Genomic DNA, 27,162 nt, shown 5'->3' with positions numbered 1-27,162 from the left:
GACCAAAGAAAAGGACAGTGGACCATATATTCTAAATTACTGCTTTAAAAGTCCCTTCTGAGTCAAGAAGCAGGCAGACACTCTTCTGAAGAATTTCTGTCTGTGTGGTCCTGGTAGAAGCCCCGGTAAGCTTGGTGTCCAGAGCTTAGGATTGTTAGTGAAAAGCACTTTGGAACGGTGAGAGGAAGGGATGGATAGTAACATGCACCTGAGTAGTTTGATAAGCCGGCACGATGATGAAGCCACGAGAACATCTACCTCAGAAGGGCTGGAGGAGGGGGAGGTGGAGGGGGAGACTCTCCTGATCGTGGAATCGGAGGACCAGGCATCAGTGGACTTATCTCATGATCAGAGTGGGGATTCCCTCAACAGTGATGAAGGAGATGTGTCGTGGATGGAGGAGCAGCTGTCCTACTTCTGTGACAAGTGCCAAAAATGGATCCCGGCCAGTAAGGAGCTTCTCAATTCCTTTGATTTGTCAATTCCTGCGTGAAGGTTGTTTTTCTAACCTGTGAGCCAAATATGAATGTAAAATGGACCTAAATAAAAAGATAATTAATATATTTATTATTAGTTTAGTTGGTTAATGACAGATTTATATAAAACATAGACACATTTGTATTAATAAAAATTACTGTCAACCTCTCACGTTGTTAAATTAACGTTCTTGATGGCAACCCAATAAAAATCAGAAAATTGGAAATTCTGCGTTATTTAAAGAATTAGCCACATTGTTCTAACAAGATCATGTTACGGATTTGGGGCCAAATAATAGGCCCAGTATAGAATTAAAGTTCAAGTTACTCGGGTAATATTTAACTCCCATGGAAAACTGCTGTTGTATGCTGAAGTAAGTCAGAATTAGCAGATTAAGAGTATTTTGTGCTCTTTTTTTGGGACCATTCTTGTTTTCTGCTTGCTGGCCTCCTAGATCTGCTGGCAAGAGATACACACACACGTGCTCTCCTGATACCTCACTCTTTCAACTTAATCTTTGCATCTGCCAGCTTCCAGGCTCTCAAGGAGCATGCTCTGCCAGCCATCATGAGTCTTAACCAAAACAGGATTTTCCCATTAGGCAGAGACTAGTAAAGGAATTCTTTGTGTAATAGAGTTTGTAACTAGGTCAGAGGAATTTGTGTGTGTGTGTGTGTGTGTGTATACACATACATACATGTGAAATGGGTCATTTTCTGGTATGTGGAAATGTGTTTAAGATGGATTTAACTGGGCGCCTGGGTGGCTCAGTTGGTTGAGTGACTGCCTTCAGCTCAGGTCATGATCCCAGGGTCCTGGGATCGAGTGCCGCATCGGGCTCCCTGCTCTGTGGGGAGCCTGCTTCTCCCTCTCCCACTCCGTCTGCTTGTGTTCCCTCTCTCGCTGTGTCTCTCTCTGTCAAATAAATAAATAAAATCTTTAAAAAAAAAAAAAGATGGATTTAACTATTCAGAATAATAGTTACTATTAATAAATTAACATTTTCATAGGAAACAATCTAGAACTTTCTATGCCTTAGCTAGTGTTTGCTTCTGAGCAGTTTCTGCTTATTGATTCACGCACCTGCCTGAAAATCTCAGTGGCATTCCCCTTGTCCTCTCAGGATGTGTTTTAAGCTGTCTTTCACGATAGGGTCCCTACTAACTTCAGCTTCTCTCTTCAGTATCCTGTTGCCACACAACCAGCACTTTGCAGTTAGGGTGAGCTTTTCTTCTCCACAAACATTTCTTTCTTACCCCAAGGTCTTCACACATTTTCATTTCCTCTCTGGAATATGTGTCTCTCTAGCCCCCATGGCCTCCCTGCCAAACACACAGGCACCCCTTTTCACCTGGCCAATTCTAGTCATCCTTCAGGCCCCCTGCAGACCCACTTTTTCTAGCCCTCCCATCTTCCTAATATGGGTTGGGCTTCCCTTCTCTGTGCCCTCACATTGCCCTATGGCACACACTGCGTTCCATTCCAGTGGTTGTCTTGTCTCTCAGAGCATCAGCATCACCTGATTCTGGTGATTCAAGGCAGAGACCCAGACCCCACTTTCAGAGAGTGATTCATTCCAGGAGGATGGAGAACACTGTGCTGTTGTGATGACCTATTTCCTCATCTGTGGCCCTCCAAATTTGTAAAATGCCAAGAGCACACCTGCCTTGGGTACTGTGTATTCCAGTTCCTACACCAGTACCTGGCATGCAGCAGGAACTCAGATATTTCTTGAAAGAATGTGTCAAGAGACCCATAGGAGTAAGGAATGTCAACAGTTGGAAAACCCAATGACAGCAATAAAAACTTGCTTTTTCAGTATCTTTCTCCTAAAAGTTAGGGAACCACAGAGCTCAACAGGTATACACTATGTTAGAAAAATAAAAATCTTTTCTTCTACCTTCCCCATTCCCATCCTGCTGTCATGGGTTGGCTAAAAAAGAGGAAAAACATGGGAAGCAAGGAAAATCTGGTTGATAAACGATAAATGCCACTGTAAATAAACCTATGATGTGCCTTTTTGTTTTTCTCCTAGGTCAGCTGAGGGAACAGCTCAGTTACCTTAAGGGTGATAATTTTTTTAGGTTCACTTGTTCCGATTGCTCGGAAGATGGCAAGGAGCAGTATGAAAGGCTGAAGCTCACGTGGCAGCAAGTGAGTAAAAAGCTCTCCCCCCTCGAATTCATGAGGTCGATCCTCCAAAGAATTTAGTGGAATGAATATTCAGAGAATGAGGAGCTTACTTCTAGGCTTTTGAGCGGTTTTGAGAGTCACTTTCTATACCACAATGAAAATCATATTCCAACTATATGGAGAAAGGAGTTCTTGGTAAAAATACTCAACGCTAACTTAGTGAATTAGGTTTGAGATTCTTGAAAACCTCAGATACACATAGAATTTCATTTATATATAATACCAAACTCTGATTTTAATGGAATTAAAAGGTTCACATTTTTTCTGGCAGCCATGTTTAGAACAATAAAACCATTTTTAAAAATGTAAAGATGGCCACATTAGAAATAGTTGAAAGGTATAATGTGGCAGAAGCCAACATAAATCTGGCTTTTCTGTATTTGAACACAGACATGCTTGAAAAATTTTTTTCAATCAATGCCTATGGCCACCTTTTAACCATCTTTGGTACCAGCACCCTAGTCCAAGCCAATTATAGCATGAACAATAGCTTTTTACTGATCTCCAGCTTGCATTAAATTTTTTTGGTTTTGTTCTTATATTAATATGTCTATAACAGGGTACCAACGATAACAGTAAGTTCTAAAAATGACTGGAGTATACATACTGAGTGCCTCGGACAAACCCGGTGCTGTCGTAGGCCTGGAGACTGCTGTGCTGAGTGAGACAGCTGGGGAGCTGGCATTCTAGGCATTTATTTTCAACAGTAAGCAGACAAACAAATAAGTTAATTACCCATAGCACTTTTTTTGCTAGGAAATAAGCAGGGTAATGAGAAAGAGTTTAGATGAAATGATCTCAGCCACTTAAGGTATTCCTTATAAACTGCAGTTGCTTTAGCAGCTTAGACTGTTATCTTAATTATCAGTGCTTCCCTAGGAGATGTACTAATGAAATCTGTCAGTGGTGAATTTAGGGAGCCTTTTTTTGACTAGCCAAAAATATGCAAGTAGAAAATGAAGGGAAGTTTGTACTGAGGATATAACCTCATAAATGTAATTGTGATGTTTTTCTCAACATGTACATGGGATATTGCATCTAGGCAAGGTCAGATTAATATTAATAGATTATTCTGATGCATATACCCACGACAGATTTGTGTTTGATCTGCAAGTAGCTTCTCAAAAAGCTGTAAAGTGGAAGAAATAGCAAGTATGTATAGTTTATTTGCAAGAATACGAGTTTTCTGTGGAGGTTCTTTTGAAAAGAACAACCAGCTTTTGGTTATATTGCTTAGAAGATATAATATTGGTTCAGTTTGCACTTTTAATTAGACTAACATCACTTGAAAATTATGTTCTCACTGCCAGAAGACAGACTGATGGGAGATAATACCCTGGTATGATGAAGTGGCAGATCAGACACTTGGTAGATCTGGTCTTGGTAAACTACTGACCAGTATTTCTAGTTGCACCTAAAAGACCGAGACTCTCAAGAAAGAGCTGAAAGAGAATCAGATGGTTTTGGATAGATTCTATTGATGTCACCAAATAGGTGGGTTTTCTATCCTTTTAAATCTTAAACTTTGTTGATTTTTGCAAGTAATAAGTAGAAATGCTTGTTTGATCACAAAATACCATTAGTAAAGCAGTCTGGTCTCCTGACCTTTCTTCCATGTCCTTTCTTGTGTCCTCTCCTCCTTAGTGATTTGTGAACCACAGTTGGAAATGCAGGAGAAACTCTATCATGTGTTTGGGAAGGGTAGGGTACTTGTTACATTCTCATCCTGGACACTTACTCTTCCATGGCAGGTAAAGAATGTACCATGATCTGTACTCATTATTTTTCTAGGTGTTTCCCAGCTTGTGAAGTGCCTACTGTGGCTCAGCCAGCCCTGAGCTCCTCCCTGGGGACACACTGTTACTGATGGGCTTGGGCTGCTAGTGGGAGAGCAGAAAACCCACCTGGGATTCCTTTTCTTCAGATTACAGATTTCAGGAGAGGAGGAAAACCATGTCCTTCATATATTGAGTTTGTAGTTTGCGCAGTAAATATTAAGTGATTATAGAAAAAGTTATTTTCAAGTAAATATATGAATTTTAACTTTTTAAATATTTCACACATACCAAAAAAAATATGTATATATATACACCAGAAATAAAGTAGCAGACAATGTCTCTACCACTGAGATTAACAGTGAATACATGTGTCTGAGGTAGTCTACAGGGGTCTGGGAGTAGGCAGAAGCAGCTCATTTCAGTCTCTCCTTAAAGTATTTCTTGAACAATAACTTTTTTAAATTGTGGTAAAATATATATAACATGAAAGTTTACCATTTCATCCATTTTTAAGCATATAATTCAGCGGCCTTAAGTACATTTACAGTGTTTTGCAACCATTGCCGCTATCCATCTCCAGAACATTTTTATCTTCCCAAGCTGAAATTCCATATCCATTAAATAGTAAGTCCCCGTGGACAGTTTAACTATTTTAAGGAAGATGTTTGTTGGCTGATGTGGACCTGTTGCAAAAATGCGTGGAAGAACTTGAAAACTCTGTTGATGGGGTTAATTGTTTGGTGGGCTATCTATAGGTTTCACGAGTCTAAGGAGGGGAGAGCTCGGGTAATGGAAGCGTCAGCAGTATTAGAAGTGTCAGCATTACCAGGCCCTTGGAGTCAGAGGTTTTCCCATGGACCATCGGGGGTCTCAAGCTGTGAGCACAGGTGCTGGGGAGCCTGAGACGCAGTTTACTAGCCCCCTTACATTTTCAGGATGCGCTTTCTGGAAAGAAGAATCAAGTTAGATTCTTTTCATGGATTCTTTGTCCCCTTTTCAATTTCAATGGCCCCAAATCAATCACTGTTTCTATTAGGTTGAAAACATAGTTTTGAATAATTGGTATCATTTTGTCCATTTACACAAAATTACATAATTCAAAATTGCATATAGATGTAAGAAGAAATGCCTGAAAGCATAGTCCTTGAATGTGTCAAAAGTGATTGTTTCTTGATGGTAGATTTAGAGTGATTTTTACCTCCTCCCTTGCTCTTCTATTATTGAAATCTTCTACAGTGAACATGTGTTACTTATATTTCTGGAAGACACTTCCCAATTCGGGGCCATGAATGCATTACCTGTAAACGAGGAAGCTGGACCAGATGAGGAGTTTTCACGTGGAGCTCCGGGGGTGTCTTGGAGCCTCTGGCTGAGCAGCCAGGCCTCTCGGCTCTGGGCCCCTGTCTAATGCTAATGTCATCCAAAGAAAGATTTCCATGTATGAAAATGGCCAAACACTGAGTAGATGGTGACTACATTATTTTCAGCTTTGAAATTCTGAGAGTCTTTTGTTTCTGCTCCTTACAGAGCTTAGAAAAACATATAGGCAGGGGTGACTTTCAAAATATTTAATAAAGATCAGCCCCAGCAGTCAGAAAATGTGGGCTGTAGCAGGTACCTGGAGGCCTCACGGCCAGAGGTTATCACCTTACCTAGTGCCGCATTGTGTAAAGTGGAGAGATGCAGGGACAGGGCTGGGGGTGGGGGGTGTACAACAGGTAGATTGCTTAGTTGCTTAGGATGGCAGTTGTTTATCATAATCAGTTCAGCCACACCTCAGCCCTGCATATGCAGCGTGTAAGGAACAACTGTACATACTTAGGTGGATTAGTGCTATTCATCTAATGAAAGCAAAACAGGAAATAAAATTCTCTACTGAGACTATTCCAAGGTAGTATCCTTTCTTTAACCCCTCTGTTCCCCACCATTCCTGCTCAGATTATAAAAAAACGAACATTTCCCCTGGAAGGTTAACATCCCTAGTCATGCTTTTCTCCCAGCCCTTGTTGTGTTTGTGTTCCAGGTTGTCATGCTGGCAATGTACAACTTGTCTCTGGAAGGAAGTGGCCGGCAAGGTTATTTCCGGTGGAAAGAAGATATCTGCGCCTTTATTGAGAAACATTGGACCTTCTTACTAGGGAATAGGTAATGTGATTTTTGAAAAACTTACACTTCCATGAAGAAGTAAGGAACAAAGTACATGAGGTTTGAGACAGCCTAACGAAGCCCCTTAGGAATTAGTACTTGTGGCAATTACAAAGAATATTTTAATTCCAGAAGATATTGTTACTTTTTTAAGTTAAAAAACTTATTTACGGAAACTAAAGTGGAAGTATATACTATTAAAAGTATAGGTTTCCAGGGACGCCTGGGTGGCTCAGTCGCCTAAGTGTCTGCCTTCGGCCCAGATCATGATCCCAAGGTCCTGGGATCAAGTCCCGCATCGGGCTCCCTGCTCAGCAGGGAGTCTGCTTCTCCCTCTGCCTCTCCCTTCTGCTTGTGCTCTCTCTGTGTGTGTCTCTCTCTCAAATAAATATATAATATCTTTAAAAACAAGTATAGGTTTCTAGACTTTTCTCATCCTACTTTAGAGGAAACTCTTAGTTTCTACTGAGCATGAAGAGATTTGAAGAGATTCTTAGAAAGTTAAAAAATAGAGCATTGGATTGCATGAGGCTGTTTAACAGTTGGATGAGTAACTCTGTAACGTGAGGATATAGGATCATTAAGTCCTTTTGAAATGAATATCTTACAGAAGGTCAGAGGAAGAAAAACAGTGGCAGTGACGGGCTGTACCTATTTAAATTGCTCCTCGTTGATAGACTCTTACCCGTTCGGTATTTGTTTTTATTAACTACCAGGTAGAACCTGTTGATAAAGTTTTGGTATTATAGCGCTTAGCAAAGTCTAGGCATGTTAATACACATACGGCTTGTTCATTCATTCCTCTCCATGATAGTGCATTGACTTTACTGCTGAGCATGCCTCCTTGGTGCTCTGCTTTGGCTCGGCAGACCTGGGTATGCCAGTGCACAGATGTTGAGACCACATGTTTTAACTAAAGGTCCCTGCAGATCAACAAGATTTTTATTGCTATTAGGGATTAGCGAGTTTGCAACTGCATTGGCAAATTGTGTGAGATGCTGATTGTTAGTTGCCATCTGAAGTCCCGTGTGAGGTTCATAAATCTTGCCTAATTGGGTCAGTGTAGACGTGCCACAGGCTCTGATCACAATCAGAACAGGGAGTTTGTGCCTGCCCTCACTCTGAAGGCACTGCAGCCTCTGTTTCCTGGGGCACTGAGAAGTCAGCTCCGCCAGCATCGCTCGGAGCTCAGGGCGGGCAGCCGACAGGAGCGGCAGCTTTCTGAAGGCTCGGCTGCGGGGAGAAAATAGAAGAGATTCAGTACGGTTGTACAAAAGGAGTTATTTTTGTTCTTGAGTTATTTAGTGCTACTAAGAAAAGAATTGACAGTATAACTGGTTCTTTTCTTAAAGAAAGGAAATCTGTTGTCTTAGTTTAATGATTTAGCACTATTTATGGAACTTAATATACCCCATTTATAAGGCGCAAGAAAGGGAAAAAACCGATAAAATTAGATCTTGGAACATTTTCCTGATCTCTCAGTGCCATTCTGCTTAGTAGATTGTCTTCTGGAAGAAATTGGATTTAAATTGCCTGTTTTTAAGGATTTTGCCATATTTTAACATAAGTTGTTCAGTTGTTTCATTTGTTCATTTGTATAGCATGTTCTGAGAGGAATCAGCCAAGGCTTTTTTTTTTTTTAATACTTTACTGAAAGGCATTAATTACTCTCCAGTTTCTGTGTAATTTAACCATTAAACTAGTGGGTTTTGGCCGTGTTAGTGTATCACTTGAATTACCATTTACTTATTTAAATCCAGTCACTTTTTTTTAAATAAATACATTCATTTTAAAAAGAAACTTCAAACCACCATGATAAGTAGAAAACCTGTATCATTTGCCATACATAGAATGGCACTATAAAAATAGGTGTGCTAAAAATAAAACGGTGCTATTAAATTATAGCTGGATCCCAAGGCCTGTAAAGGCAATCAAGGCCCTCTGTCTTGATTAAAAAGGGTAGTAGCATGTGTTGGGGAGAACTTAAAGCAGTGAACTTTCTCCTTGATCCCACCAGAAGGAATGAAAGATCACTAAAATTACTCTGTGTGGGGCGCCTGGATGGTTCAGTTGGTTAAGCTTCTGACTCTTGGTTTTGGCTCAGGTCATGATCTCAAGGTCGTGAGATTGAGCCCTGCCTGCTCCATGCTGGGGGTGGATTCTCTCTCTGCTCCTCCCCTGCCTGCTTGCGCCTGCGAGCTCACATGTGCGCTCTCTCTCTCTAAAAAAAATCACTCTGTGATTCCTTGTCACTCAGTTTTCTGCCTCAGTGCTGTCCTTCACTTTGGGAACTCTGCTGTCAGTATCCGTGATTGGAAAAGCCACCTACCTGAAACCCCTCTCCAGAGGCAGTCACCACATACTCACATCTCTGTGTCTGAACTTCATACACGGAATCACTATGCCCCAGGGAAGCAGCCTGCAGAGGACATGCACATTTAGAGTTTTTTCATAGCTACTGAAGATTTAAATTCTGCTATCCATAGAACATTCTTTAAATTCTTAACGATAAGCATTTCTCATTTGCCATAGAATCTAAGAGTATAGTATACTGTGTAATGAAGTATAAGATTTGAATACATTTTCTTTCAGATGTTTACAGGCTTTGCTTTTATGCCTTTAATGTTTTACTAAAGTTGGAATAGGTAAAGGTTTATTCAAATGACTTTATGTACCTATTGTGGAAACAAGTTTAAACGGATACGAAAGCTTTAATTAATTGCTGCAGCTTAATTGCCTTTGTATGTGTGATCATTTAATCTGCTTTTATAATCCTGGCCTTGAATTTTTCTAGGAGGTGTAACTTTTTTCTTTTAATTCCAGTGTAGTTTAACAGAGTCTTCTATTAATTTTAGTATATAGGAGGTATATCTTTGATTAGTGAAGAATACTTTGGGTTTTTTTTGTTTGTTTTTTAAAGATTTTATTTATTTATTTAGACAGAGAGACACAGCCAGAGAGGGAACACAAGCAGGGGGAGTGGGGGAGGGAGAAGCAGGCTTCCTGCGGAGCAGGGAGCCAGCCTGATGTGGGGCTCGATCCCAGGACCCTGGGATCATGACTTGAGCTGAAGGCAGACGCCCAACGACTGAGCCACCCAGGTGCCCCAGTGAAGAATACTTTGAATACTTTTCTCTATTACCATATTTCATTGATTTTTACGATGCACACATTTTTAAATTTTCACATCTCTGACAACTGGATACAAACTGGACACAATCTTGTAAGGGCTAGTGTGTCATAACTGATGGCTAGTTTTCTTTTTTTGTTGTACATAAAATGGTGTATCTTAAAGTCAATGAATCTTACATTTGATGAAATATGATAAAACTCATTCATAGTATTTAAAAAATTTTTAAATAATATGACAAGGATTCTAGGGGGAGGGCAGAGTAGGAAGCACCAGAAGTATCTCCCCACCTAGAAAACAGTTGAAATGGCAGAATCTGTCTGATGTAACTATTTTGGATCACTGGGTCTATTTTGAAGGCTTGCAACTTCCAGGGGGAGGCTTGGAAGGTAAATTGCATTGATTTTGGTGGATTTCAGCTCTTAGCACAGTGACATTTCCCCATTCCACACCTTTTAGCCCCGTGGCAGCCAGCAGTGCACTTGTTCCCAAAGCAGCTTATACACAGCTTGTGGGAGTCAGGGTAGACAAAAAGGACCCTGTCCTCCAGATATCAGGAATCTGCTCTGATCACTGATTGCTGCTTCTGATCACAGAAATGAATATGAAGAGGTGGGTTACACCTGCCCTGAATTGTTGTAGACCTTTTTCCCTCTGGCTGCAATGACTTCAAGGGGACTTAAAAGGCCGGCACTTTCCTCCCTGCCTTCATTTTTCCCTTTGTCCCCTTTTTGGAGCCAGATATCGAAAACTGAGACAATCAAAAGTAACCACATACACAGAGGAAATTAGAAAGTCACCGTGTATGCCCAGGGGAATGACCAGAGAAGAACTTAAATTTATACCTCAGGCTGATCTTTGATACAGAGACACCCTACAACAATCAGAAAAATAAAAACCCTTAAACCTCAGGGAAGGAAAATAATCTGATTTCCAGAGTTACTACATTTTAAATTCAAATATCCAGTTTTCAACAAAAAATTACAAGGAATACAAAAAAACAGGAGAGTATGGCCCATTCAAAGGAAAAAACAATAAACCAACAGAAACTGTCCCTGAAAACGACGTACCGATAGATCTACCAAAGACATTTATTTATTTATTTTTTATTTTTATTTTTTTAATTTATTTATGTTTAAGATTTTATTGATTCATTTGACAGAGAGAGAGAGAGCACAAGCAGGGGGAGCGGCAGGCAGAGGGCGAGAGAGAAGCAGGCTCCTCGCTGAGCAGGGAGCCTGACACGGGGCTCGATCCCAGGATCCTGGGATCATGACTCCAGCAGAAGGCAGATGCTTAACCAACTGAGCCACCCAGGCACCCCCAGACAAAGACTTTTAAGCAACTGTGCTAAAGATGCCCAAAGAAGTGATGTGGAGAAAGTCAAGAAAATGAAGTCTAAACAAAATAGAAATATCAGCAGAGAGATTAAAAACCTAAAAAGAAACCAAAAAGAAATTTTGGAGCTGGAAAGTACAGTAGCTGAAATGAAAAATTCCTTGCAGGGATTCAGAAGCAGGTTTGAGCAGGCTGAAGAAAAAGTAAGCGAATCTGAGAATAGGAGAGTGGGAGTTACTGTGAGCAGAGCCTGAGGGACCTGGGGAAGGGACACCATCAGCTGGACCAACATACCTGCTGTGTGAGAAAGCAAGTGGAACGTGTCTCCCCACCCCACAATATCCTTTGGGCAAGAGTGGGGTTTGGAAAGGTTAGGAAAAGGTATGAATGTGGGAGAGATGCTCTGGGACCAAAACACTGGGGCGGAAGCTAAGGTGCTCATGCCTATCTAAATGTTTATATTTGTGGTTTTTGTTTTCTAGCACATCTTTGTCTGTAAGAATGCTTTTTTCTTTTTGCCTCCTTAACAATATTTTCCAACTGTTAAGGCTGGTCTTCTTATGAGAGACTGTGTTTCAGGATTTCTGGTAATTATGTTTTCAAGGTGGAAATACAACAGTTGCCTTTAAAAGCATTTTCAACGGGAATCTGAATAGTTGATGTTTTACGTATCATTTAAAGTTTTTGTTATATACTTCTTTTTTTTTTTTCAAAGCTGGTTATTCCCCCAGAGTTCAACTCTATTTGTGGAACATACTGTATAGTTTTATTCCACTCTATTATGTACAGGCAAATAGGAGCAGACTGAGAGGTGCATCTGACTCCTGGGGTAAAATGAACTGTTTACCAGGGCTAATGATTCTCTTGCTTGCTTTCCTGAGAGCTGTGTTTAATTCACATATAAAAGCAACTTAAGTTCACTTCAGTTAGCCTGTGGAACTCCATAATCATGATGATTGTGATAAGTGTTTTATTATGAGCTTTGTTTGAATTATTTAATTTAATCCCCATAGCAGCCTTATGAGCTAAGTTCTGTTATCCTGATTTTAAAGAAGAAACTGAGGCAGCCAGAAGGTGGTAGAGCCAGACAGGCTCCAGAGCCTCTTTTTTTTTTTTTTTAAGATTTATTTATTTATTTTCAGAGAGAGAGAGAATACACATGAGCAGGGAGAAGGGCAGAGGAAGAGGGAGAAAGAGAATCTCAAGCAGACTCCCTGCTGAGCACAGAGCCCACGTGGGGCACAATCTCATGACCCCCAGATCATGACCTGAGCCGAAACCAAGAGTCAGAGGCTCAACTGACTGAGCCACCCAGGTGCCCCCAGAGCCTCTCTCTTGACTATTAGGCTCTGTTCCTTCAAAGATTGGAGGTTCCCTAGCATATCATAGGCTTTGAGTCCTAGAGTTATACAGAGTATATTTTCTACATAATGAGAGAATTGAAAAGCCAATAATTTTTAAATTCTTGGACTGTCCAGGAAAAAGACTTCGACTTGGTGGAGCACAGTAGCAGGTTGCCTCAGCGTGGGAAGCCCGATGTTCTTCCGTTCAGGTGCTCAGGAGTTCGGAGAACCAGGATGGTGGAAGCTTGTTCACAACAAGCCCCCAACAATGAAGCCTGAAGGAGAGAAGCTGTCTGCCTCAACTCTGAAAGTAAAAGGTACTCTTGTGAGAGTGGTACAGGACATGCTGACCAGGCTGAAGCCAAGCAAGCGTGAGCTTACGAGACATCCTGCTTGTACCAGGCATGGCCCATCTGCCTCTCTGGAGTGACTCTGTCTGGCAATTTCATTATGACACATATTGTGTGTGCTATAAATAAATACCATACAAAAAATATTTGATCATTTCCTAATCAAGTGGCCAGTTGTATATGTGCTCCCAAGGTGAGCATTCAAGTTATGAGTTCTGTAAATTTCCTTTGGTATCTGAAAGGTTCTCTAGTTCCAATCTCATTTAGTTTTACACCTTTTTAATATGGAAATTTTTAAACATACACCAATATGAATAGAGTAATGTAATGAATCCCTATGTACCTTTCATCTCGCTTTAGCAGTTAACTGCTAGCAGTCTCATTTTATTTAGATCCCTGGGTGCTTTCCCCCAACCCTCCACCCATCCCACGCCTTGGATTATTTAGAAGGAAATCCCAGGCATCAGCATTTAATTCTTAAACATCTTAGTATGCTGGGCACCTGGGTGGCTCAGTCGGTTAAGCGTCTGCCTTTGACTCAGGTCATGATCCCCAGGGTCTTGGGATTGAGTCCTGCATCGGGCTCCCTGCTCAGCTGGGAGCCTGCTTCTCCCTCTGCCCCTCCCCCCACTCGTGGGCTCTCTTGCGAGCTCTCTCTCTCTCATAAATAAAAAATAAAATCTTAAAACAAACAAAAAACATCTCAGTGTGTTAATTTTAGGAGGTAAGAACTCTTTCGTAGCCTAACTATGATGCCATTCTCACACTGAAAAAAAAAAAATTAACTCTTTACAGTCACACATTGATCAGATTTTTTTAATCTAAAAAGTTTTAGTGAGCTTTAAAATTTTAAAAATATAATTGAGAAAAAAAATCAAATAGTATTGAAAAGTAGAAAGCCTGACAGTGTCCTTCTCCCCCACACCTACACCTACGCTTTTTCACTCCCCAGAGTAACCACTGCTATCTCTTGTGAATGCTTTTGGAAGTTATTTCTGCATATTTCAGCATTTTTATTGAAAAAATAAGTAAAGTCATACTGTAATACCTGCTGTTTATTCCCTCTTCCCCTTACGAGGATACCTTGGATATCTTTCCATAGCAGTACATGTAGATCTACCTTCTTTTCTTTTTTTCATTGTATCCCAGTGAGTGGCCTTAATATGGTGATATATAATAGGCCATTCCCCTGTTGATGGATGTTTTGGTTACTTCTACCTCGTTGTTGTTGTTATTTTGAACAATATTACAGTTGTACGCATTTGTGTGTAAATTATTTGTGATAAATTCCTGGAAACAGGTTGCTGTATTGAAGGGAATTATTTATTCAGAATTTTAATTGGTGTTGCCAAATTACCCTCCAAAAAGTTGTAATAAAATGTGTGCCTTACTAGAAAGGCATGAAAATACCCATTCCCCATATTCTTGCTGAGCATTACCAAACTTTTTTTTTTTTTTTAATATTTTATTTATTTATTTGACAGAGAGAGACAGCGAGAGCAGGAACACAAGCAGGGGAAGTGGGAGAGGGAGAAGCAGGCTCCTCACTGAGCAAGGAGCCCGATGTAGGACTCGATCCCAGGACCCTGGGATCATGACCTGAGCCGAAGGCAGACGCTTAACGACTGAGCCACCCAGGCACCCCCATTACCAAACTTTTAATGTTTACCAATTTCAATAAGGAAAAGATAACATTTAATCATTTAAATTTGTGTTATAATCCCTTTTTTCTTAAGAAAGCTCTAAGTCTTAGTTTAGGGCATTCATTGAACATTTCTCTATTTTGAACATGGTGGTAAGTTCACAATAATAAATTAGCAAAAGAAGCTAAAGCTGAGGTATTTATTCTTTAAAATTTAGGTATTTATTCTTTCCTGGCAGCCTCAAAACCAACTTTAGATCCCATCATTACTGTTGAGGGCCTTCGAAAACGGGCGAGTCGGAATCCTGTGGAATCTGCCATGGAATTAAAAGAGAAAAGGTCTCGTACTCAGGAAGCAAAGGACATTAGGAGAGCCCAGAAGGAAGCGGCTGGTTTTCTTGACAGGAGTACTTCTTCGACTCCGGTGAAGTTCATAAGCCGTGGCCGCAGGCCAGACGTGATTCTAGAAAAAGGAGAAGTGATCGACTTCTCATCCTTGAGCTCCTCTGACCGGACCCCTCTGACCAGCCCATCTCCTTCTCCATCTCTGGATTTCTCTGCCCCTGGGACCCCCGCCTCTCACTCGGCCACACCCAGCTTGCTTTCAGAAGCAGATCTGATTCCAGATGTGATGCCACCACAAGCCTTGTTTCATGGTAAGACCTGCCTTTCTTGCATCTTTGGTTTTATGTGTGGGCCATGATATAATGCATGTGTTTTCACCTCGTGGGCAGTGTGCGCTACATTTCTTCTTTCCTCAGTCTTGATCACGCTGTCTTGCGCTCTGCACAGATGATGATGAGATGGAAGGCGATGGGGTCATAGACCCAGGGATGGAGTACGTTCCACCCCCCGCTGGGGCAGCAGCGTCCGGGGCAGTAGTCGGGGGCAGAAAGAAGGTCAGAGCGCCGGAGCAGATAAAGCAGGAGGTAGAGAGTGAGGAGGAGAAGCCTGACAGGATGGACATTGACAGTGAAGACACAGATTCCAACACATCTTTGCAAACCAGGGCTCGAGAGAAGAGGAAGCCTCAGCTGGAGAAGGACAGGAAGCCTAAAGGGCCCAAGTACACCCCTGTGAGCATCTACGAGGAGAAGCTGCTCCTGAAGCGGCTGGAAGCTTGCCCCAGTGCGGTAGCCATGACACCGGAAGCTCGCAGACTGAAGCGGAAATTGATTGTCAGGCAAGCGAAAAGGGATAGAGGATTACCACTTTTTGACTTGGATCAAGTTGTTAATGCTGCTCTTCTGTTAGTTGATGGGATTTATGGAGCCAAAGAAGGAGGAGTTTCTAGGCTTCCAGCTGGACAGGCCACATACAGAACAACCTGTCAGGACTTCAGAATCCTTGACCGATACCAGGTGAGACTCGGGCGGGCAGTGGAGGTGGGGCAGGGAGCACCACAGAGTGGGCACAGCTGTGCTGGGGCTTAAACTCCTGAGTGATTCTGGGGGAGAGAGAAAACAGCAAGGGAGAAAGATACCAAAATTGCCGGGCTTTATGTTTTGAAACTATTCATTATGAATACCCCTTAATACATCGGGGTTTGTTTGTTGCCTTTTGGGTGTTCAAGACAGAGCCTTGACATTTTCTTTGTCTCTCCTAGTCCCTGGCGGGTACTGAGTTTGCACATGGTTTGTGTCATAGCTCTGAGTGACACTTCTGTGGAGGGCATAGGATGTGCCAGACCATGTGCTGAGCAGGCTCCGAGGACACGTAAACATCTGTGTAGGTAGGAGACCACACATAAGAGTAGATGAGTGTGTGTCATTGCTGCTCAAGAATATCCAGAGGAATCCAGGTCTGTGAGTGCTCCCGGGAATGATTAATTCCACTCAGAACTTAAAGAATACACCTTTCCACAGCAGGAATGAGAGGTCTTATTTTCCTGAATCTTTGCTAGCTCTTGGTCCTAAGCAGCCTTTAACTACTTTTGCTAATCTGATGGCTGTGAAGTGAAGTCGTATTTTTTATTTATATGTCTTTGTTTACAGGTGAGTTTAAAACATTTTTCATGTTTCCTAGTTGTTTCTCTGCCGGTGAATTGCCTATTTGGATTATTTGCACATTTTTCTGTCTTCTTTGGAAACTAGTGGGCTGATACTGCCAGTGTTCTGATCTTATTCTGTAATGTACCATGTGTGGGGCTTTTTCTTCCATTGTGTTGGCCATGTGGTGTGTGGGCCCTTTCAGTTTGACACTCTCCTGGAATTCTGGAACATCTTCTTCATTTCCTGTCTTCTATTTTCTCTCTTCTGTCTTTTTAGAACACACCTATTATTTGGATATTGGACCCTCTAGACCAGGGGTTGGCAGGCTTTCTGTAAAGGGGCAGACAGTAGATGGTTCTGGCTTTGCAGCCACACAGTCTGAGTTGCAGCTACTCTGCTCTGCTGTTGTGTGAGAGCAAGATATAATGGATGGGTGTGGCTCTGTCCCAATGACACATCATTTACTACAACAGGCCGATCTGGCCTGTGGGGTATAGTTTGCCGACAACCCCTACTCTAGATGGATCCCTTAATTTTTTTATTCCTCCTATATTCTATCTGTCCTGGGAGGTAGTGACCTGCCGGCCTGTACCCTAGGGGTGAGTAGGGAGGGCCGGGAGCCTACCATTCAGCTGGCAAACTTCCCTGAGGCTCCCTGTTTTCAGTCCCACCCTTGGCTGTGCCACGAGGTCCGATAGTCCAGAATCTCTGCCGAGCTTCTCCGGACAGTCTAGCCTTCTGCCCATGGAGGGAAAGATTGTTTTTTGGATGTGGGCAGTGGAGAGGTAATTGGAGGCTTTAACCTCTTAAGTAAAGAGACTCTCAGTCCATAGTCCTCTTGCCCACTCTCAGTATTAGCAGGACCTGTTGCTTTGCTGTCTTTTCTGAGGCTCTGCCTGTAAATCATTCTGCTCCTGGCCTGTCTTCACTGCTGCCTTAGGCTCTGGCTCTCTGGTCTCAGCCGTTTGTCCTTACTCATCCACTTTCGTTGCAGTCATCTCTCCTCACCTTTACTTTGTTCTTTTGGGTTTGTCTTTTTAATCCCTATACTTAACTTTTTAAATTGCGAAATGTGTCCTATAACTATAGAAGAATACATAGAACATATCAGTATAGTTTATAGATTAATAAAATAAATGCTTTTGTATCTATCTCTTGGGTTAAGAGGCAGGAATCTGCTTCTCCCTCTCCCTCTCCCTCTGCCTGCCGCTCCCCCTGCTTGTGCTATCTCTCTCTCTCTGTCAAATAAATAAAATCTTAAAAAAGAAAGAAAGAAACAGAACATTACAAGCACAATGGAAATTCTGTGTACTGCTTCCTCCCCCCTCCCCCCCCCCCCCCCCCCCCCCCGGCCAGAGGGAGCCACCCTGAGTTTTTTTATGTCACTTTTAGTTTTAAAAAAGCTAAGTAGGAGGCACCCATCTAGCTCTGTAAGGACTTTGCCACTATTAGAGGGAGGCTTCCAGGAGAGGGTAAGCTGAGCTGAGTCTCTCTGGGTCATTGCTACAGAGTGAATTGTGCCCCCCCCCAAAGGATGTATTGACGTTTTCGTCCCTGGTACCTGTGAGTGTGACCTTGTTTGGAAATAGGGCCTTTGCAGATGTAATTAGTTAGGATGAGGTCACACTGGAGCAGGGTGGGCACTTAATCCAATATGACTGGTGTCCTTATAAGAAGAGGAGAAGAGACACAGACAGACCCAGGGAGACTACCATGTGATGGCTGGGGCAGAGCAATGTGTCTGTAAGCTAAGGGACACCAAGAATTGCTGGCATCACCAAGAAGTAAGAAAAAACATGGAGCAGATTCTTCCTTAGAATATTCAGAGAGAGCATGGCCCTGCTTGACCCCTTGATTTCTGACTTCTGGCCTCTAGAACTGTGGAAGAATAAGTTTGTTATTTAAGCCACCAGGTTTGTGGGCCATAGATATGGCAGCCCCAGGAAACTCACACAGTCATGTTCTGGCTGCAGCTTCTATGACCCCTTTCTAGAGAAGTCAGTGTTCAAGGTCATTAGGCAGTCCTAGGAAACGTAAGGCTTACCACAGTCTGAGCATCAGGCAGGGCTGCAGTGTATATCACACAGAGTGGCAGAAATCTGGGCAGGGGCAGTGGGGCCCTCTATTTCCTGCCTCCCAACTGATGTGCTTCCCTCTGGTTTGTAGGAGGTCAGAGTGTCCTCTGCTGATCCAGGGAGTGGGCATGGAGGGAGTAGAGGAGTCTGAGAGTACATGGTGATACCCAACTGAGCACTGATGAGATTCTGGGCTACAACTCCCTGGGTTTAATAGATGGTCCAGTATTTACCCCCAAAATACAAATACATGAACTCAGAGGGATATATGTACCCCTGTGTTTATTGCAGCATTACTTAATAGCCAAACTACAGAAGCAGCCCAGGTGTCCATCAATAGATGAGTGGGTAAAGAAGATGGGTTATATATATATATATGTATATACATATATATGTATATAAATACACATACACAACGGAATATTACTCAGCCGTAAAAAAGAATGACATCTTGCCATTTGCAACAATATGGATGGCGCTAGAGAGTATAATGCTAAGCAAAATAAGTCAGAGAAAGACAAATACCATACGATTTCACTCATACATGGAATTTAAGAAACAAATGAAGGGGGAAAAAAAGATAAATCAAGAAACAGACTTTTTTTTTTTTTAAGATTTTATTTATTTGAGAGAGAGAGAATGAGAGAGAGATGTATTGAGAGGGGGGAGGGCCAGAGGGAGAAGCAGACTCCCCGCCGAGCAGGGAGCCCGATGCGGGACTCGATCCAGGGACTCCAGGATCATGACCTGAGCCGAAGGCAGTCGCTTAACCAACTGAGCCACCCAGGCGCCCAAGAAACAGACTCTTAATTATACAGAACAAGCTGCTGGTTGCCAGAGGGGAAGGAGGTGGAGAGAAGGGGGAAACGGGATGGGGATTAAGGAGGGCACTTATGATGAAAAAAATAAAATGACAAAACTAAATAAAAGATGATGTGCTGCAGCAGGGACTTAAGATGATGGCCTCAGTGTGCCTGTCCCTCGAGTGACACTTGTCACTCAGTAGTGGTCCAGGGACCTCTCTTCACTGGAGACTCACTCGCCCTTCCTCTGTATTGAATCTTTAGTTTCCTGTGCCACAGCTTCACCTTTTTGTAGGTTTACCCCCTTGCTTTCATGGAGTGCATTCTTAGTGGCTTCTGGAGGAAGGCTGCCTGGGAGGTAAACTTGGGAGACCTTACATGTCCGAAAGGCCTTGAACTTAAGCCAAAATCCCAAGCCAGTGTTGGGTAAAGCTGAGAGACACCTGAGCAGTACTGGAGTGGTGCTTTCCCATTCTGAGGGAAAACGAGGCTCAACCTGGATCTCTATGTCCAGACCCATTATCTGGGAGCATCCTTTGATGTGGACCCCCACTGTCTCTTCCTTGGGGGTCTTTCTCCCGGACCAGTCAGTCTTCCAGTCTTGGAACCCTGGTTACCTCCTAGGGGCAGGGGGACCCTAGCCTTCAACTTGTGGGACTCATACCTCCGTGCCATGGGAGCTGCCTCTCCGGAGAGCCGGTTACACCTTCTCTAGAGATGGGACATCCAGACATCTGTGGGGAGGCAGCCACCCGGCAGCAGGGGAATGAGGGTTTGGGGATCGAACTGCAGTGCACACAGCTTTTACCTGATCCTTATTCTATTGCCTCGTTTTTTCCCAGCTCCAGAGGAGTCTGGTGCTGCCCCCAGGTTTTAGGAGGATGCTGCAGTACAGATTGGCCTGGTTCTCACCTTACCCAAAGCCAGCTTGGAATTTTGGCTTTAAAGCAGTTAGTATTTGTCCATCTGCTTCCCAGATGTTTCTTCCCCTGATCTTTCTATTTCTGTATGCTTCTCTCTCTTTTTTTTTAAGTCTGATTCTATAGTTTTAGTGGGTTTGGGAGGGGATAAAATTGTGTGATTAATCCCCCATCCTCACCTGGAATTTTAGTATCATTTTAATGCAGTTACACAGGGGAGCAGCTATCAGTGCACCTGTTCAATCCATACTCCTTATGTTTTCTGATAAATACAGTCATAGCTATAGATGTCCCTGTAATACTGCTTTAGCTATGAATTAGGACTTTTGAAATGATGAGAGCTTATTATCAATCAGTACTTAGCAGTTTGTAATTTTTCTCATTATTTCCTCTGTAATCCGACTGACTTAGTGCTTTTTGCTTTTTTTTTTTTTTTGGTTTTTAGATATGTAGGAACTTTTAAGGTCTCTTTTAGTAATTGATTTAATTTCTAATCAGATTATGTTGTGGTCAGAGAAAATAGTGTATATGAAGTTGATTCTTTGCTATAAAGAAAGTTACATGCTCTATTTTTATTCTTTTTGTAGGTCCTAACTTACGACATGTATTTCTTTTTCTCTGTTAATTTTTTAATATTATCATGTGGTCTTTCTTCCAAACAGAATATTTTCGCATGCTCTTATCTGTCTTTTTTCTTTTGTACTGTTTATTTAGATAACAGTAAACCTCACTAAATTGTTTACTCTTATTTCCCATAATTTCTTCCTAGATTAATTTTTTGTTAGACTACTTCCTTTAACAGTTTTTTATTTTTATTTATTTTTTAAGAATTTATTTTTTTAGGGCGCCTGGGTGGCTCAGTTGGTTAAACGACTGCCTTCGGCTCAGGTCATGATCCTGGAGTCCCTGGATCGAGTCCCACATCGGGCTCCCTGCTCGGCAGGGAGTCTGCTTCTCCCTCTGACCCTCCCCCCTCTCATGTGCTCTCTCTCATTCTCTCTCTCAAATAAATAAATAAAATCTTTAAAAAAAAAAAAGAATTTATTTTTTTATTTGACAGCAAGAGACACAGTGAGAGAGGGAACACAAGCAGGCGGAAAGGGAGAGGAAGAAGCAGGCTTCCCGCTGAGCAGAGAGCGCAATGCCGGGCTCGATCCCAGGACCCTGGGATCATGACCTGAGCCAAAGGCAGACGCTTAACGACTGAGCCACCCAGGCGCCCCAACAGTTTTTTAAAATACGGTCTTTTTTAGATTAATTTTGAATACCTGTATGCCTAAGATTATCTTCATTTCACTCTTGCATTTAAATGATTGCATAGCTGGATATAAAATTGTAGTTTTATTTTTTCCTTCCACATTTTGAAATTATTACTCCATTATCATCTTGCATATAGTGTTGCTGCTGAGAGCCCCACTGTTGGTCTTATTCTTGTTTCTTTCTAGGTAGTCTCCTGTTTTATTCTCCCACACCCTGGAAGCTTTCAGAATTTTGTCTTCGTTTCCAATCTTTAATTCTATTTGTGCATTTAAAAGTTTTTTTTTTTTATCTCATTTATCTTGTTTGACAGAGCTTCTCCTTTGGTCACAGGTGTCTTATATGCTGATTTGTTGTCAAAAACCACTAACCTCTGTGCTTCAGAGCCAAGTACAACACAAAGACAGAGTTTGGGATAAAAAGGAACAATAGCTTATTGCTTTGCCAGGCAGAGGAGGCTGCTGCAGGCTAAGGCCTTCAAAACTGCAAGCCGGTCCCAAGGAGGGGGTGGGGGTTTTATGGGGAAATACAGGATCTAGCTGGTTTTGACAGAATTGTGTATGTGCTGCCAGCCTCATTGGACATGTCTTCAGGATAGTACCGGGTTCCTGAAACAAAAAGCTAGGAAGGGAAGAGGAGTGGTTGTGCAAGAGAGGAACAAGGTGACTTTAAAATCGAACTTCAGGGCGCCTGGGTGGCTCAGTCGGTTAAACATCTGCCTTGGGCTCAGGTCATGATCCCGAGGTCCTGGGATGGAGCCCCGCATCGGGCTCCCTGCTCAGCGGGAAGCCTGCTTCTCCCTCTCCCACTCCCCCTGCTTGTGTTCCCTCTCTTTCTGTCTCTCTCTCTCTGTCAAATAAATAAATAAAAATCTTTGAAAAATAAAAAAATCGAGCTTCACTGAAGCATTAGTGCAACCATTTTGATTTTTGTTCAGCTTTATGCTTTTAAGCGGTTTCATCTTGACATTTATCCTGCCTTTGTTCTCTGAGCTTCCCATATTTGTGGTTTTGGTGTGGTGTCTGATTAATTTGGCAAAATTCTCAGTCATTACTGCTTCAAATATTTCTTCTGTTCCTTTCTCTCTTGTTCTGGTATCCCTATTATGTGTATTTTACACCTTTTGTAGTTGTAACACAGTTTTGGATATTCTGTTCCGTTCTGGTTTTTTTAGTCTTTTTTTTTCTCTTTGCTTTTCAGTTTTGGAAGTTCCTCTTGTTAGGTCAGAGGTTCTTTCTTCAGCCCTACCCAGTCTACTAATGAGCCCACCAAAGGCGGTTCTTCATTTCTGTTACACTGTTTTTGATCCCTAGCATTTCTTCTTGATTCTTGCTTAGCATTTCCATCTCGCTGCTTAAATTGCCCATCTGTTCTTGGGTGTTGTCTTAAATTCCCAGTCTAATAATTCCAACATCTCTGCCATGTCTGAGTCTGGTTCTGATGGTTGCTCTGTTTCTTCAGACGGTGTCTTTTGCCTTTTAGTATGCCTTGTAATTTTTTGTTGAAAGCCAAATATGATATCCTAGGTAAAAGGAACTTGTTTGACTTTGGGATGCTACCCCCCACCCCGCCACCATTTTGTCATTCAGCAGACCTAAGCTGAGTACTTCATGTGTGCCAAGCACCCCTCTAGCTGGGGATGCTGCAGTGAAGTAGGGCAGAAGGTGCCCGCCTGATGGAGCAGTGCGGTGACAGGACTAACTCACCAAACGGGATCATTTCCTGCAGGGTGGGTGCTGTAGTGGGTGGGAGAGCAGAAGGCAGCAGTACCACTTGGAACAGTGTCCCCCGAGGTAGCACTCGACCCCATCCTCTCCACAAGGAGGAGCCGGGCTGAAGAAAGTTCAGGGCAAAAGGCCTGGGTGCAGGCCCCAAGGCAGCACAGTTTGATGTGTGAGGCTGGAGCATAGTGGTGGTGGAGGAAGTGTGTGGGAGATGGGGCCACAGAGATAACAGGTAGATCCTGCAGTCACAGGTAAGGACTCTGAATTATAAGGGAAGCCACATAGGAGTTTTGACCAAGGGAAGTGAATGTATTTGTTTTTAAAAGACGCATCTGGCTCTGTGTGGAGAATGGGTGGCAGTGATCCAGGCAGACATTGTGGGTGGGCTAGGTGGAAAGAAGTTAGGGTACTGGATGACATCTGTGGAGTTCCACACAACTCACCTCGAGACATGAACCAGATCGTCCATCATGGGCCAGTGGTTCAGTGATCTGTTGCTGCATTGCAAACCACTCCAAAACTTAGAGGCTTAAAGCAATGTTTAATCTTCTGATTCTGTGGGTTTACTAGGCTCAACTGGGTGGCGGTTCTACCCCATGTGCTGAAGGCTGAGGTCATGCCCGTGGCTGCCTTTAGCAGGGAGTTCAGTCAGGATCGGAATGATCAGGATGGCTTCTCTTCCTCCAGAGCCCATCTCCATGTGGCCTCTAGACATTCCGGGGTCCAGCCTAGACACCATGGCAGCTGGACTGGAAGAGAGAGAGAGTGGGAGCTGCTGGTCCTCTTAAGAACCGGGCTCAAGGTCCCAGAATGTTACTTCTGACGCTTTGTCATTGGTCAAGGCCTGTCCCAAGGCCCACCCAGATCCAAGGGGAGGGAACAGACTCTGCCGCTTGACAGGAGGAGCCACACGTCCCCACGGGCGCGGGAGGAAGTGTTGAGGCTATGTTTGGAAACTATATGCCATTGCTCTGAATTTCCCTCTGAAACCTATTTGAAAATCCTGGAAGAATTTCAAAGTCATCCTTTGAAAATTTTGGTGTCCAGTTGGGGAAAGTAATGAGAGCAAATTATAAAAGAAGGAATTCTTGCTCTCCTTCCAACAAAGTTATTTTCTAGGCTAAAGAGCAAACGGACTCTCCAAAAACAACTCAGGTTTCTAAACTTCATCCAGCCCTTGGCAAACCACTTTATAAATGTGCCTTTTAATCTTCCATCTGGGCTCTTTGCTGTAAAACCCTAATTGCACATGTTCTGTTCCTACACGACTGAGGGCCCTGGAGCAGCACTCCCAGAAACAGACATCTCTGTTCGGGCTCCCAGGGTGAAACCTACCTGTTCTGTTTGGACACCCACCTGAGGAACCCAGAGCACCTCCTCGTTCGACCCCTGGGAGGGCCTCTCCGCTCTCGTGATATGTCATAGGGACAACGGTCTACATCAGTCCTGCTCCTGTCAAATATACCCAGTGGAATAGAGGCCTGTTTTACTAAACCAATACGCAGGGGCAGCAGTAGTTGGCCCCTCCCGCTCTGTGGATAACAGACTCCCGCAGCGTGACCCACGTGTTGAGTGGGTTAATATCTGGTGACTGGATTGGAGGTGTTATTAGGCAGAATGCAGCCTACAGAAGCTGTAAATCCGGTGCTCAGTCCTGCATTCCACTCACTTAAATGACTTAAACTTTTTAAGTAACTTAAAAATTTTTTAAATTATTTCAATTTTATAAACTGTTACAACCAGCATTGGTTTTTCGTATCTGATTTTATGCAGAGGTACCTATGAGGTTTGTATTGAAATTTGAGCATTCCAGGTAAGTAATACAAAAAGACCTACTTTCTGACACATAAAAATGTCCTACGTACTAATTATCCCTGTGAAATTAAGCCAATCCTTTGAGTGACTTTATTTCTACATAACCAGCATTTCTTTCTCCTAGACTGCCTTGCCATCCAGGAAAGGGTTTCGGCACCAGACCACTAGGTTTCTGTATCGTTTGGTGGGATCGGAAGATCTGGCCGTGGACCAGAGTATCGTCAGCCCTTACACTTCTCGGATCCTGAAGCCTTACATCAGGTACACGGAGAAGAGCTGTGATGTTGAGTGTGTTGTGAGGAAGGGTGTTGGTGGCTTCTGCACCATGGTCCCCCACTGGAGTGAGTCCAGACCCTCCCCTGGGAGCAGGCATCAACATGGACTGAGACTGTGCTCCATGTCCAGTCTTATCCTTGGCTTGTTTCAACTGTAGTTTTTTTTTTTTTTTTTTTGCAGAAAGGACAGTCCTTTGAAAGAAATGTAAAAAGCAAGAATAAGTTAACTCCATTAGATTTCATTATGAATATTATACTCATTGTGTTTCTTTTCAGTTTTTTTTTTAATATTTTATTTATTTGAGAGAGAGAGAGTGAGCAAGAGAGAGAAAGAGGGAGATAGAGAAAGAAAGCATCAGCAAGGGGAGGGGCAGAGAAGCAGGCTCCCCACTGATTAGGGAGCCCGATGCAGGACTTGATCCCAGGACTCTGGGATCATGACCTGAGCTGAAGGCAGATGCTCAATCGACTGAGCCACCCAGGCTCCCTCTTTTAAGTTTTAAAGTTGTATATATTTAGTAATCTGTAAAATGAAAAAAATTGGAGAGACATCTCAGTTGGGCTTACATCTGGGGATGATGAGTCTTGTTGTCTAGGCAGTGCTGTGGAAGCTGAGCTGACTAGAGGCCCCTGGTGCTGTCTTGAGAAAGTGTGTTGTCTTGTTGATGGTACTTGCTTCAGAGTCATGTGATCCTCCTTGCCCAGCACCACCGTCCACTGGGCCTGTGAGAGGCAGTGTGCGAGCCTGCCCCTGAGGCCCCGGCAGAGCTGGACCCTCCCTCCCTGGGCTCTGTCCTGGGCCAGAGCACGCAGGCTTGAGTCAGGCTGCTGTTTGGTCCCTCACTCTGTTCATGAAGGCTCGCCGCCAGCACAAGTAGGGTTCCTGGCAGGTGCAGAGGGCAAATTTTAAATTTCATACCAGAAAAGTAGCAGGCTTTCAAGTTGTCAAGCGATCTGCCATAGAAAGTAGCACAAGTTAGCTTAAAATTTCAAGCAGAGTAAAGAGTTTATGTGAATCACTTGGCTAGGAATGATATGGAGTATTTTTCTTGACTTGAGTTTGTTTTTTTCTGCGATCCTGGAGACGTGATTATGAAACAAAGCCACCCAAACTGCAACTCCTGTCACAGATTCGTTCCCACCTGCACAGGAGTGACCCTCACTGGACGCCGGAAGCCGAGGCACCTCTTGATTACTGCTATGTCCGGCCAAATCACATCCCAACGATCAACTCCATGTGTCAGGAGTTTTTCTGGCCTGGTATGTTCCCCTCCCAAACTAGGCAGATCAGTTTTCTGTGTAGTTCACTTTAGTGATATTTTTAAATTAGTGTACGTCATGTGACTCTAAAACCTTTACTCATGATTTCATTTAGTCTGTCTCTGCTAACATAGAAATAGTAAAATATGAACACCTCTTTCTTCCTAAGATCAAGAAGAAGCCAGCAATTAAAAGTAATAAACAGTATTTTTGTATGTTTCTCTTCCCTGTCTCTGCTTCCAGAATAAAAGATTCATCCTGTTTTGCTTCTACATATGTTTAGATACCAGGTAGTGTCTACCAGTGATACACTGAGTGGTAGCTTGGGCATGTTGGGACACTTTTGGTTTTTTGCTTAATAATTCTGTAATTTTGTTTGTTTAGCTATTCCTTGGGGAGAGTGTAAATAAAGCCAAAAGGCATTTTTAAAAAGCCAGCTACCCCAATTTGAACTTTTTTTTCTTAAAGATTTTATTTATTTATTTGACAGAGACAGCGAAAGAGGGAACACAAGCAGGGGGAGTGGAAGGGGGAAAAGCAGGCTCCCGCTGAGCAGGGAACCTGATGCGGGGCTCGATCCCAGGACCCTGGGATCACGACCCGAGCCGAAGGCAGAAGCCTAATGACTGAGCCACTCAGGTGCCCC

The 27,162-nt window shown here is 42.9% G+C and overlaps 1 protein-coding gene across 1 annotated transcript in view; it reads left to right on the top strand.

Annotated features, from left to right (window-relative positions):
* The first annotated feature begins 190 nt into the window (after positions 1-190).
* Positions 191-27,162, top strand: part of KAT14 (lysine acetyltransferase 14) — a 32,191-nt gene continuing 5,219 nt past the window's right edge. The window contains exons 1-8 of the mRNA XM_021700650.2: positions 191-449; positions 2,513-2,631; positions 6,472-6,593; positions 12,540-12,721; positions 14,636-15,052; positions 15,189-15,757; positions 25,106-25,242; positions 26,341-26,516. Of these exons, the coding sequence (XP_021556325.1) occupies positions 191-449; positions 2,513-2,631; positions 6,472-6,593; positions 12,540-12,721; positions 14,636-15,052; positions 15,189-15,757; positions 25,106-25,242; positions 26,341-26,516 (1,981 nt within the window). The remainder of the gene's footprint in view (positions 450-2,512; positions 2,632-6,471; positions 6,594-12,539; positions 12,722-14,635; positions 15,053-15,188; positions 15,758-25,105; positions 25,243-26,340; positions 26,517-27,162) is intronic.

The sequence above is a fragment of the Neomonachus schauinslandi genome, chromosome 10, assembly GCF_002201575.2.
Source record: "Neomonachus schauinslandi chromosome 10, ASM220157v2, whole genome shotgun sequence".
NCBI classification, from domain to species: domain Eukaryota; kingdom Metazoa; phylum Chordata; class Mammalia; order Carnivora; family Phocidae; genus Neomonachus; species Neomonachus schauinslandi.
The sequence above is the reverse complement of the archived record's forward strand: the minus strand, read 5'-3'. Positions and strand labels throughout refer to the sequence as shown.